The sequence below is a fragment of the Lates calcarifer genome, linkage group LG3 (assembly GCF_001640805.2).
Source record: "Lates calcarifer isolate ASB-BC8 linkage group LG3, TLL_Latcal_v3, whole genome shotgun sequence".
Lineage (NCBI taxonomy): Eukaryota > Metazoa > Chordata > Actinopteri > Centropomidae > Lates > Lates calcarifer.
The window spans coordinates 20,711,413-20,725,561 of NC_066835.1; the positions used below are offsets into that span (position 1 = coordinate 20,711,413).

Here is a 14,149-nt window from a genome sequence, read left to right on the forward strand (position 1 = left end):
TAGAAAAGGGTAATGCCTTTATGATACACTGCATATTGCTAAACCATGGACTTAATGTTGCATACGTAAAAAGTACCTTAACTTAACTGCTTTTACTTTGTCAGTCCTGCTTCGTTTACACAAGGTGAACTCTTTCTCGGCAGAATAAAACTTTTTCTAGTTTTAATGAATTTTGAACTTTTTAACCTCGGCTTTGAACACTTGGTGTGTGTTCAAAGCCATTCAGAAGGTTCCCTTTTAGCATCCTAAAGGAAAATAAAAGAAAAATGACTGAGATTTTTATCCATGTCGAGCTTTGTATGTTTACTCTGCAGCAGCATGCAATAACTGTACTTTCAAAGCAGAGTCCTCTGCTGGCTTTAACCTTGGATCATATCTACCTAAACCTGCAGGTAATGCATACAATATCAGGACCGTCAGTGTGAACTCAGGATGTGTCTGTGTGTGTGCTGCAGTCTGAATGTATGCGGTATGAAGAGTCAGAAAATGTAAGGGGTTTGTTCTTTAACACACATTGAAATCTCTATATTTTTGATAAGCAATTATAAATCTAGGTCAATCAATCCTCTAACACTTCAGTACACTCAGAAAATGAGACAGAAAGAGAAGCCTTGTTACAAATACAGAGAGACTCAGACAGACCATGGAGCTAGAGAGCGAAGCAGGATACAAAGTCTAAGCCTGGATGATAACAAACACTTAAACTGTCAAGGGACCCCATAAAGAGGGAGGTGAAAATTGAACAAGTGAAGAGAAGTAAAGGGGGAGAGTGTGTTGAGTGTGTGTGTTGGTAAGGATGGTCAGCTGCAGCAGCAGGGCTGTTGCTCATATTGGCAATTCAGAGATAAAAGCCTTCACAAACTAAGAGTGAAGCAAAACTCAACATTTTATCAGTCACTCTGCCACAGACTTAGACTATATACATATACTGTGGTCTCCAGTGAACGGTTGAAAAACAGAGTCTGCAGCCAGGCAATGTGAAGCTGCACAGGAGTGCTTTGGCAAAATACTGTTTTCAACAGTTATAATGTTTACCATGTTCACCACCCAAGTTTAAAGTCAACCACCCAAAGGGGATTCAACCTCCAGGAACCATGAATGTCTGTACAAAAATTTGCAACAGAAGCAGAGATACTGGCTCTGCCTGAAATCACACCCTCAGTCACTCAGCCACAACTGACTATTTGATGAACACTCAATAGTTTACTCTGTAGTTAGCAGTCTCACTACTGTATTTTCGTATTCATTAAATATGCATTACACTGTGGGATTGTAAGTACATGCTACAGACACTGCTGTTTTCAAGAGCAAGCCAAAATTCAGGTTTATGATCATTTTTATTTCCTTTAAAGCTTAATATGCAAGACTACATTTCTTTTCTAACATTTAATAGTCCTATCCTTTCTGTCTGTCTCCTTTATTGTATTTTTTTATTGTCATGATTATTACATTTTCCCCCTCATTCCCTCATGCCAGCATCCAGAGGTGTGTTGGCTTTTGTCACGCTGTGGCTGTAAAAACAAATTTGCTTCTAATAGATTCACCTTGTAAAATAAGGATCAAACAAACAACTGAGATTATTCTGCAGGACCTCTAATCTCACAGGAACTGATGTGATTCAGCACGAATCTCATCAGAACAACAAAGGCGACAGACAGCCAGACTCGGCTCGATCTGCCTTGTATCACTCTTAACTCCCCACACATCACAGGGCTGTTCAGATGTCAGGTCACAGACAGGCAGTTAAGGTGGTAAAGCTGTCAGACTACTGAGAATTTTTATCAGGTAACCCTTCAATTAGGACAAATAAGTCAGGCACAAAATGTTTGTCACTGACCAGAGAATTGTAATCTGAAGTTCCTTAGTGTGGGGCTGGTGAAATGTTGTCTGCTGAGTCAAATTAATGTCACTTCTCCTGATTAATTTGATTGTAGTAAGAAAATATAAAAATGTTTTCATCTTTCAAATGCTCCTGTGATCGCAGTGTGTTTGGGAATAAAAACCATATTAATAAGTGAAAATGAATCCTTTGTATAACATGGTTATCAAGCTGTGATGAAGTGACAGTAACTGTGGGCTTTTAATCCTGACAAGTATATTTTATTCAATGCAGAGTGTATCATTTAGGTTGTTCGCAGTTCTCCAAAAAGTTAAGGGCAACTCAGCAGCTTTGCCTCCATAGTCATTCACTGATAATACAATTAAGGGAATATTATGTGTAAAATGAAGCCTAAGTAGTCTGGCAATCTGTCCAGGGTGTACCCTGCCTGTCGCCCAATGTCAGCTGGGATTGGCAGCATAAATGAGGATGGATGGATGGATGGATGAAACCCAAATAAACTATTAACATATGCTCATATATTCTTATAGACGCAGAAGGTATTACTGGAGTAAGGTCTGTGGGGGACTCCAATTACTGTCACATAGTTGCAGGCATTTTTATTCATGTAAACTGTTTAACTATCAGCACATTTAGCAGCTACAGATATCGATCCAACTACCCAACAACACATGCCAAAGATCTTCCACTGATAAAATGTGTCACAGTCTTTTCTATTGTTTTATCTTTTAAAAGTGCGTTCAAGCCTACAAACAAATTCCTTTTGCTTCTAACAGCAGTAGAGCAATTAACAAGTAAAGAGTCTCACCTATCTTTGTATATGGTGTAATGTTCATTGAAACAGCTTTTACTTGCTGTAATCATTCCTAATCCCATAAACGTTTGAATACATTTTTGAAAAAACTGCACATTTTGTCTCCTTCGCTTACATTGAAAGTGTAGTAGGATCCATTCAAAGCCATTAATGAATAGGAGAAATTAGTACAGCAAGTAAAGCCTGGTTCTATAGTTTTAACACAGACTTGAAACATTGTGAGTCTATCCTTTAAAAAAAGCTGCATCTCATGGAGTCAGTTCCTCATTAAGGGCATAGCTCTATAATTCTTATGCAGCTGTGTTCCAGGTGTGCATTAAATTATGTAATATACAATATGCGCATAATATTTGCATAATAAACACTTCACAGTGTAACTGTGGTAGCTTTATGGCAGAGAGAGGAGGGAGAGTATGTATGGAAATATTCTGGTTGTCACTGTTCCATGTGGCAACTGGAACATTAATGATATCCCTGTAAATGGTTTAATTGGCGAATGCCTCACTCTAATTACTCGCCGTAATCACATTATTATGTTAATGTGTAGATGCTGCCAGTGACATGTCATACATACTTGTGCCACTCTGGCAGCGGCTCTCTCTGCAGAGATGAACTTAACCTGTTCTCAAGTTCAGAATTACATTGTTCCTTTCAGACATAGTGCTTTAAGCATTAAGAGTAACAGTAATCCAGAAAAATGTGCCTGTGCTCATACGGTCACCAGTGTGAATCCCTGGACCTGTGGGGAACATGTTGGCGAGCACAATGAATAAGTAATGCTGTCACTTTACTGAGCAACTGCTGCTAAAATGCCCTTGAGGAAGGGCACATAAACCCCATTAACCCCAACCTTAACCCCACCTGCTCCAGTGGCTCTGCTCACTGGCACCACTAACAGACTGAGGTTGTACCTAGCAGCTCCCAGGTGTGGATTATTAAAGAGGGCTTTATCGACAAAGAGCATATGTCTTCTCTCGCCACTTTCCCTGGTTAAATATGGCTATAAAAATAGATTTAATTTTGTCCAAAATGGATATACAGCAAATGGAAACCAAACACCAGGACTGGCTTTGGCTTTCTTAACTCAAGACTGACTGCACTCCTCACCCCCCAGAAAATAAATCAAATGCAACCTTCAGTGTTTGCAGTGCATTGTGTAATTATTTACATGCTTCCTCTGCCAAGGCAATTTTGATTGAACTATAGGGATATACAGTATGTGACTGGATCAAATCCAACAGACACTATTTCTACCAGGATGCCAAAAATGTAAACAGACTCCACCTGCTGAGAAAATTGAAAATGAGCAGACACATATACACCAGTAGATCCAGTGCTGTCTGAAGATTACAGTCAACAGACTTCACCCATAAGTGTTTCATTAAAAAAATGATAAAGGAAACAAGAAAATATATCTTTAAAAAATGCTGTTTGTCATGGATCACATGCAGTTAGTTCCTCTTCTGTGGTTGATTTTTACTATCCAGTAAACTGAGTTGCTGTTATCTTTGGTTAAAAAAGCTTCACGCACACACACAACAAAAACCTCTATCAGATATTTTAGACCACTTTTAAATCACTTCCCTTAGGCTACACTGAACAAAGAAGCATGGCATAACACACATTTCACCCAGAAAAAAAGGCACTCAAAAACACATTGAGCCACATTTCAAAAGCTTAAATGGTTAATAGAAAAAAACTTCTGAGTACACAGTGGTCGTTTGAGGTATAACTAGGTTTAACTGCTGACGTCTCCACTCGATTAAATCTAATGAAAGTAAACTACTTTCCATAAACATATTTATTTTTCTTATACATTGACCCACTCTGATGCTGTTACTGTTTTACTGCAAATTTGTTTACCTATCTACCAGAATGTGCACAGGTCTGCACCTGTGATATCATCCACAGCAGTATTAAACTTAGGTTTAAACTAAACTTTCAGCCTTTCAGTCCGTGTGGCACACAGTTTGACAGCCCAGCTTTTAAAGCATATTAACCCTGTCTGTCAGTAAGTTTAATAAATAAAACCCAAGCTTCTCCACCCGCTCCCTCACTGTACATCTCTCTGCGGGGGCACATCAGCTAAAAGCCTCACATGTAAACAGAGCTTGTTGCTCTCTGGTGCATCAGCACACAGTCGGGTTTGATTTAGAGTCTCTTCCTGCGTGCAACACCAAGAGACGAAGGTGCTGATGAGTCGACCCAGCAGCTCAGCCCGTCTCTCCGGTGCTGTTTGATTAGCGTTAGAGCTGCCGCTGCTGCTGTTGTCAGTATCAGCAGCAAATCCCTCACTAATTTGGCAGATCTCAGAGGTGTCTGCTAGTTTCCACAGCCGGCAGTTATACTGTAGCACCCATTTCTTTAGACGGATGAGATGAGGAGAAACAATTATTTTCTGTATTTAGTATATCGCTGCTCATTTTCTTTGTCATGCAGGAGTGGCACAATGTCCTGAAAGCAAAATGAAAATGAGTTTCAGTTATTAAATCCCAAAGAAACAAGAAGTGTGTGTTTTCTACATATTTCACCATTTGTTGCATATATTTATATTAGAAAGTAGTGTGAATATTCATGTCACACCGCTGGGCATAAGAGAAGCAGCTCTCCCTATTCACCTGTCAAATTACAACTTCAAGTAGCTCTCAAAATGTTCATCACTTAAATTCTGGCTTATGTAAGCTGCAGAAACTACATTTCCATATTTCTGAATACCAACATTAGTGTACTCTCGGACCCCTCCTGGCCTGTCTTACCTCCTTTTACCACAAAGACAGAAAACATTTTTTTCACATTTGACAGCTTGTATTTACTATGAATCTGATCTGACATGAACACAGTGTGACCAACAGCTGAGGGTGTCTCTGTACACAGAATCTTGCCGGTTTTCAGTCTGTCTACATCAGAGTGTTCCTCTGTTTCCCTCTGTTTATCCTCGCATTAATGCATGAAATTAGCTGTTTGGCTCATTCTCCAAAGGCTTTACAAACTTTAAAAGAATTCACCATCACCAGAGAATATTTTTTGCCGAACAAAATAAGTCATAGTTCAGGACACAAAACTTTTTCATATTGATTTTTAGTGTGAAATCAGTTGTGTAACATACAGTAAGCGATGACACATGAGAAAGTGTTGTGATATGAGAAAATAAAAGAGGCGGTGGAGTCCGAGAACACAACAAAAAAGAGGTTCAGTTGTACCCACTTCAATGTTCAGTTTCACCAGTGAAAGGTAACAGTTCACAAGTCACTGTAGGTGCTGCTTCAAGTTCTGTTGCTATGCAACCTGCATATAATTGTTCCTTAGCTGCTGAGAGCAGATAATTTAACTGTTGAACTGAGCTATGTTTGAGGTGTCCTGTTATTTTAAAGACCCACAATACATATTTTAATTTGCTTCTGACTAAGATTGAAGCAGTTTTATTTATCCCACACAAGAGGTTTCTTTCTGTACACCTACTGTTGAAGTGGGTGGGGCTCATTTGGAATCAACATTTGATGACAGTTGTGGCTGTTTGCATATGTTGGCAGACCACTGTCAATCAAATCTGGTTAAATCACACCCATACCATCCTATTGAAGCTCAGTAGCCGTGTTTCTGAGCTCTAAACTCTCAACAAATACTGAGTAGTAAATATTTATACAGAAATGCTTAAACTTTCAGCAGCTTCCAGTCAGAATGAACCATATAGGCATTTGATTAAAAGAGAGGAGCAGTTTAAATTCAAAGTGGCAATAATCCATATTTTATTATAATAATGTATCAAATGACGTTCGTAGTGATAAGCCTACAGAGAATTATCAGCTGAATCTGCAGCTCCCCCTGCTTTACAGAGCTCATGTTTTCCTGAACACTCTCATCGCGTTCATATGTTTGAAAAAATTCAGATTATCTGTTTTGTTTTGAAAATTTTGGCAAGTGAAATTTTGCTGTTCAGCTGGCAGATAATTTTGCTCATTTTATTTATATTATTTCCCTCATTTTGTTGCTTTTTTGGTGTTTTAGAGCTGAGTTTTTGTATTGTAGACACAGAGTATTTCCCATCAGAACATTCAAATATTATACCAACAAGTTGGTGCACCGGGCAACAAAGGCTTTTTTTAATCTTTTGTTTCAGGACGCAGTTTCTTTGTCCACAGTACAGTCATGACAGTTTTCCATTTGATAAAGTGGTACTTTACAGATGACAGGCAAACTTCTGAAACTTTATCTGATATTTTGCATGTGTGTGTGTGTGTTTCAGAACCCTACAGCCCAGCGGTGTGGGTGATGATGTTTGTGATGTGCCTGTCGGTGGTGGCTGTCACCGTCTTCATCTTTGAGTTCTTCAGCCCCGTGGGATACAACCGCAGCCTGCAGAGCGCCAAGAGTAAGAGACGGAGTCACTCCAGCATCAGCACGCCAATCAACCCACCGCCAATGCTCATTTCACAGCATTATTACTGACTTGTCACTTCGTCAGTTATGTAAGCGAAGGGGGGCTGATTTGAGGAGGGCGTTTGCTGAAATTATGCAAAGCGTCCCATTTTTTTTGACGGCACACGAGTCAAAACAATCACTCCACACCCACCACCCGGCTTATTTATTTTTAATGAAACAAACACTGACGGTGGTGGTTGATTTTGACATTTCTACAGTGTTTGTCAGTTCGTCATTTATTCCAGCTGTTTACTGGCTGCTCCTCTGTGCGGCTGCATTCACTTCAAATAAACGTTTAGAAATGTTATTCATTATTTTCTAATAAATTGACACAAGTTGAATTATGCTGATTTGGAGTGACAGGTTGATGTTTGTTCATCACTGTTTGTCAGTTCTGTAGCTTCCTCTCTGCTAAACACTTCTAAATCTTCTTCCATTCCTATTGTCTAACCCATAGTGACAAAGTGAAAATATGGGTTTAGAATTTTTTCTCGAGTGTATTAAAAATCTAAAATTTACTCCAGTTATCCTTCAGATGTGTTTATACCTTGATTGGAGTCCATCTGTGTCAAACTGAATTGTCATAGTTTACCTGTGTATGTAAGGTCCCACAAAAATGCCTCAACCCTAATGCCATGGAGGTAAATGACTTTTCATTTGTTGGACTCAGTATCAGAAAGTGACACAGTGGACATTTTTCATTTGGACTACTTTCAACTGAAGAAATAGTAAAGCATTAATTAAACACCACATGAAACTGAAACACTCTGCATGAGAGATACCACCAGAATTACAGTGAGTGGGAAATTTGTTCTCCCTTCCTTTCATCTCTCTTTTAGCTTTCAAAATTTTAATGACCTTTTAAACAAAATGCAGTCTGCTATTGGCTTTAACAGATACATTCTTGCTTCCTTTTCTCTGCATCTTCTTCTCATCAAGTTTAACTGTCCTTTCACTACAGAGAAGTGGACAACTTTTATATTCTCTGCCTCTATCCCCCACCTTCCTGTCTGTACAGAGTATGACAACTCCCTTTCCAGTAAGAGATGTACCTCCACATTTCATCTTCATTAGTAATGATTCTGTTCAACACAAGGACGTTTGCTGCCAGCTTTGATCTTTGATAACTCTACATAGGCCTTTGCTCTAGCCCATCTTTAACTTAGTCTCCCCTGTTTGAACTCTCAACATCAGACAGTTAGATCACTGTTGGGCAGTTTGTCCTGCAATCACTACAACCCAGGATCATAATGAATATATATTATGAGGCCAAAAGTATGTGGGTGTCACTGTCTACATGCTTTTATGTATAGTTTCTTGAAGGCCCTTTCCTGTTACAATGTGACAATTCCACAACACAAAGCTATGTCCATAAAGAAATGGTTAACTGGACTGGTCTGCACAGAGACCTGAACTCTGCCCCATTCAGCACCTTTGGGATTAAGTGAAACTGCGAGCCAGGCTTTATCACCCAAAATCAGTGTTGGAACTCATTAATGCTCCTGTGGCTGAATATGAGCAAATCCCCGCAGCTAGAAAGCCAACATCTGGTGGAAAGTCTGAAACCAGAAGAGCAGAGGCTGTTATAGCAACAGATTATTGCCTGTTTTGGAAAGAGATGTTAAACCCTTGCATATGGATGTAATGATTGGATACCATGTGCTGTATCTTTGCTGAATATCACTTAGCAGGGTTTACCAGAAATAAAATATACTGAGGAAACATGAATGGTTTCCTATGAGTGACTTTAATCTCTGTCACTCTTTTTCTCAGAGTCAGGTGGATCTAAGTTCACTATTGGCAAGTCGGTCTGGCTGTTGTGGGCATTGGTCTTCAACAACTCTGTGCCTGTGGAGAATCCCAGAGGAACAACCAGCAAGATCATGGTAAACACACAACCTGAATCACTCACTGATTGGTTGAGTGGCTGATTGTTTTATGTGTTTAGTTGTTGGATGACTCATGATGATTTGATTGTTCAACAAATGTCCAGATGTCTTGTAGTTTCCAATGTTAAAGTTACATAAAATTGTGCTGTATTTTTTTCCTCATGTAGTAAACACCTGGCTGACATTAAGATATAGACATGAAAATGCTGTTATGTGTAACTTAGACTCCTAAACTCACCACATGGATGCTTGATTACAGCAGTCTGTTAGTTTTAAGTTCAGTAAATTCAGCTACTGAATTGGAACATTTGTGGACAGGCGATATTAAGACAACACTGCTCCATCTGCAAGTTTATCTTGACTTTATAATTTCTAATGTTTCTCTCCCACATACTGGCACATCCTTAATTTGCATTATAAAGGGAAAAAAAACCCCTCAAACTTTACGAGCCGGTGCAATCAGTTCAAGAGTGTTCATTCACTTGTTTCACCGCAGTGGTCTTTTTAATACCTGCTGTTACTCTCTGCACTCATGACGTGAAGAGAAAAATCAGTTGAAGGCTTGCCCCCTCCGCTGCAGAGTAAAGAGCCACGGGAGGTGAAAAACTCAAGGTGTCTTTTTTTTCTCTGACTATCTGCCCGAGTGCTTTTCACAACAACCCCAATCATCTCAAGAGCTCATTAGCTGCTCAAAAGGCTTCACAAAACAGGGTCAGAGGAGAAGGAAAGCTGATTATTTTTAGTTGTATTTTTCAGCAAATATTGTAGTTTTTGGTTAAGCTGTTGGTTTGCTGTACGTCAGGCTGCAAGTGAAGAAAGATTAATAGTCCTGTAGTTTAACAAAACCCTTTCCCTTAATTCAATTATAGAAGATTTTTAAAATATGTTAAAGCAACAAATGTGTCTTCATTCTAAATCTGATCCATTTTCATAACACTTGCCAGCTAAAATATCATATCAGACAACCAGAGCTAATCACAAGCAACAAAAAGAGATTATAAGATAACTTTAATCTTTAATGGAGGCTTATTCTCTAAATGACTTCCATTTATTTCTTCATTTTTCATACCTGCTTAAGCCTGTTCAGGGTCATCAGTGAGCATCCCACAGTGCACTGGATGGATAATTGACAACCATATATTATTGATATAATACATTAAAGTTTTAAAAGGTTTTACATCGGCCCAAGGGAGTCGTCATAAGCGAGGAGTCCGTCCTTCAGCCTTGCTGTCAGGACAAACCCTCCTGCTGAAGTGTCCTTGAGCAAAACATTTAAGCCTCATTCACAAAGATCTTTTTTTTTTTTTTTTTTTTTTTTAATTATGCCTCAGTTGCCAGAGCTAAGAGTGTACATTTTTCATCCTATTCATTAAGAAAATTATTCAAATATACTTTTGGCATAAACACCCTATTCATTACCGACTGCATGTGCAAATTTAGTTCTAAGACTAATCCACATCAGTTGCTTCCTGGCTGAATGTCAACAGTACAGCATCTTGCAGCAATAAAAGCAGCACTTCTGAACAGCCAGATGTCTTTACGCCAAGTCTTTAAACCACCTTCAAAAGAATCTTTTATTTGTGCTTTAGTAATTTGGGTCAGCTTGTGTTATCCAGTATCTGGAAAGTGTATTCAGACACTAAGTACAGCATGAATAAATGTACTTCCACCACAGGTGGGCAGAAGGTTTAGGTACAATCTTCAGATGTAAGACATTTTGATGGGGGTGAGGTCATGAAAAACGGATGTCCTCAGTGAAATCCACAACATGACACTTTGTCATCATTGTAAATTGAAGTTCAGGTAAGAGAGGGACAAATGCCGACACTGCAGTGATATTTTTTGGAGGCTGAAGTGTCATGCTGACAAATACGGTTCTATCCTCCAGGCAAGACAGAGCTTCAGCTGTGGGTTTAGCAATGAAATGCCAAGAAGTGAAAACAGTCACTGAAATCTTAAAATACTTCCACACCTGTCAGACCCAGCCCTCACTGATCTTACTCCACCAAACTCCTCCATCAGGTGCTGGTGTGGGCTTTCTTTGCTGTCATCTTCCTGGCCTCCTACACTGCCAACCTGGCTGCCTTCATGATCCAGGAGGAGTACATCGACACGGTGTCAGGGCTGTCAGATAAGAAGGTACAGTATGGAAGGATGGATGTATGAACGGGTGGATGGATAGATGGGGTGAATGATGGCTGTATTCATGAACAGGTGGATGGCCAGATGGACCGATAGATGGAAAGATGAGCAATAAATGTAGCTTAGCATAGATTCAGAATGATGTATATTTACACAGTGCAACACTTTCAAAATAAGAACATTAGAGGCTTTTGTTAATCTTCAGAAGTAAACAGAAACAGATGAGGCAGCAAACAACAATGAGATCATCCTACAAAGGTTGTTTTGTTTCATGTCTTTGTGTCTATGTCTCCAAAATGGGTGGGCAACTTCAGAAAGGCTTGAGTTAATGAAAACAAGTGAAATACTGTATGTGCTCAGTCAAAATGCTCTTTCTGCCTGTTGCCTGTTGTTTCTCAGTGCAGCTTCAGCAGAACCCACAAAACTATATCTGTATCCTGCTGCTCTGTTTTATCATTCTACCCCCTCAGCTCTTCAGAAAACTGTAGCTGAGAGGCCCCTCTTTGAAAGTGAAGACTTTGAATCTTTGTAGCAGTTCATACTGCAGCAGGGTTGAGCTCCTCTCCCCCATTTTGCCTACCTCACTTAAACTTCCCCCATTCCTCCTATCACTTTAATCTCCACCCACCTTTTTCTTTTCTTCTTGTGCAGTTCCAGCAGCCAACGGAGCAGTACCCACCGCTGCGATTCGGCACGGTGCCAAACGGCAGCACCGAGGAGAACATCCGCTCCAACTACCCCAACATGCATCAGTATATGATCCGCAACAACCAGAAGGGTGTGGAGGAAGCCATTGACAACCTCAAGACTGGGTAAGGAGAGGGGCAGAGGGAACAGGAAAGTAATGAAAAGAAATTGGAAAGACAAGTTAAAGGAAAGATTAAAGGTTGGATTGGAAGGTTATTGAATCATATTTTCATATTTCTACTTTTTAAACCTAGTGATATTTTATTAGGTGTTGGACATTACACACCCACTGTTACCAACACAGGTGTCTAAATATACCTGATTAGACCTCATGTGGCCGTGTACAAACTGTTCTCAATTCAAGGCCTGGACGCACCGGCACTGTTCCACAAACAAGCAATTGTTTGCAGATAGTTGTGAGACAGGAGAGGTGGACTGTGTGAACTTATTATCCCATTAGCAAATGAGCTAAGCTAATGAACTGATCATTACCAAGCTCGTTTCAGCTTTATTTTCCCTCCTCAATAACTTTTTATTAAGCGAAATGGTGTGCAATGGAGGACAAAATACCAGGGGAAAGTGAACAGAACAGTGGAGTGAAAGAAGAGAAAAGCTCTGGGAGCTACTGTTACTGAGCTAATTTAGCTGTTAGCTCATCAGCTAACAGTTCGCTAACCCTTCAAGTAGTCAGTGTCTCACCAAGCTTTCAGCCCCCACCTGTTTCACATGGATGATTTTCTGTGTTAGGCCTGAATCTTTTCCTAACCTGATTAGGAACTGTGAGTGTCTAAACATAACCATGATGCTGTCTGTACACATGGAAACTGTGCTACAAGATCAAATATTTAGGCAGAAAACAAATATGTTCATAACATATTTTTATTGATATGGTCAGGATCAACAAATTTGTGACTTGCCAAATGCGTAATTAACAGCATATCCTCATTACATTTATAGAAGATATAACCTGATCGCAAATATATTTTCTACAAAACATATTTGTTGCAGTTAAGTTGTACAGAAACATAATTTCAAGGAAAAAAGAAAAAAAGAATAGACTTAAAGTATAAGAAACACATGAGATGATATACATCATGTGCATTTCTTGGAGTTAGTGTGGATTGATATATTTGTAGAATCGGAATTGTGTCTATTCAGTGAGATAAATGAGTAACAGAAGACAAAAACACTGCAGAAAAAACACAGGTGGTGTGGATTGAAAAAGATGGAAAATGGTGCATCAGGCTAAAGTGGACCAGAGTGAAATACATTTCATCACAGTCGAAGAAATCAGCAGACTGGGACAATAAGGACTGGAGTATGGAGTAAAAGAAGTCAGAGTTTGTTACGATTGGAAGCAGCCAGGCTGTATCCGCAGCAGAAATCTTGTTTCTACAAATATACTACTACTGTCGTCCACTCTTTAATTTAAAAAGAAACTCCGCTTTCTGCTAAGCTCTTCCTATAATCCACAAATCAAAGCTGCAAGGTTCTGACAACAGTTCTTACTTTAAAATAGATAGCACCTTTTCTTCCCTGCTTTCATAGATTTTTTATATTTAACTCGAGGCAACGTTGTTGTCCACGCCTCGTTTCAATTACAGGACTCTCGTCTGACTCAACCTGTCAGCACATTGATCTGCTTCATCTCTGGAGCCTCAGCTAACTGTTGTAACCTGTGCAGCCCCATCAGGATCATGGCTACCAAACAAGACGAGAGCAAAAGAGGGGAGAAAAAAAAGTTTTAAATAATACATGCTAGCAGCAACCGCAGTGCAGGGGGAAAATCCCGCCATCTCAGCACCGGCTGCCACTCAGGCGCCTCTTGTCTTCAACGGGGGGGGGGGTTTATTATCCGCCTGTGGGGCCACAAAGTACACAAAGCACTTGCTATAAAATATACACTTGCTCATCGTGTTTGAAGTGGAAAGAGGAGGGAGATGAGGAGAGAGGGGGGAGTGATGTTAGTTGATGTAGATAAGGGTTCAAATGTTTAATGGGACAAGCAAGCGTACACACACACACACACACACACACACACACACACACGCGCGCATGCCGACAAGCAGCGGCCGCAGTCCTTAGCAGATTTGACATACCGTGTTATTAAAACTCCCATGATGCATTCTTTTTTATCCTCCTTACTCATCCTCCTTGTTCTTCTTACATCAGTTTTTTTACCTCTCTCTATCTCACTCCAGTCCCCTGCTCTCTACACCACCTTTCTCATTATCCGCTGTTTATCTCTCTTTGGTTATCGTTCTCTCTACCACTCGGCCTGACATTATTTATGGGAGAAACATTAGTTTACACCGTTGAAGCAAAGTGGTATGAAGATTCCTGTTTGATTTGGCTGTC

General features: G+C 39.8%; 1 protein-coding gene across 4 annotated transcripts in view; it reads left to right on the forward strand.

Annotated features, from left to right (window-relative positions):
• The window catches only part of grin2da (glutamate receptor, ionotropic, N-methyl D-aspartate 2D, a), a 179,067-nt gene that overhangs the window by 138,930 nt on the left and 25,988 nt on the right, over positions 1-14,149 (forward strand). For all 4 annotated transcript variants that reach the window (XM_051068899.1, XM_051068901.1, XM_051068905.1 and 1 more), the window contains 4 exons: positions 6,898-7,023; positions 8,847-8,959; positions 10,985-11,101; positions 11,756-11,916. In XM_051068899.1, the coding sequence (XP_050924856.1) occupies positions 6,898-7,023; positions 8,847-8,959; positions 10,985-11,101; positions 11,756-11,916 (517 nt within the window). The remainder of the gene's footprint in view (positions 1-6,897; positions 7,024-8,846; positions 8,960-10,984; positions 11,102-11,755; positions 11,917-14,149) is intronic.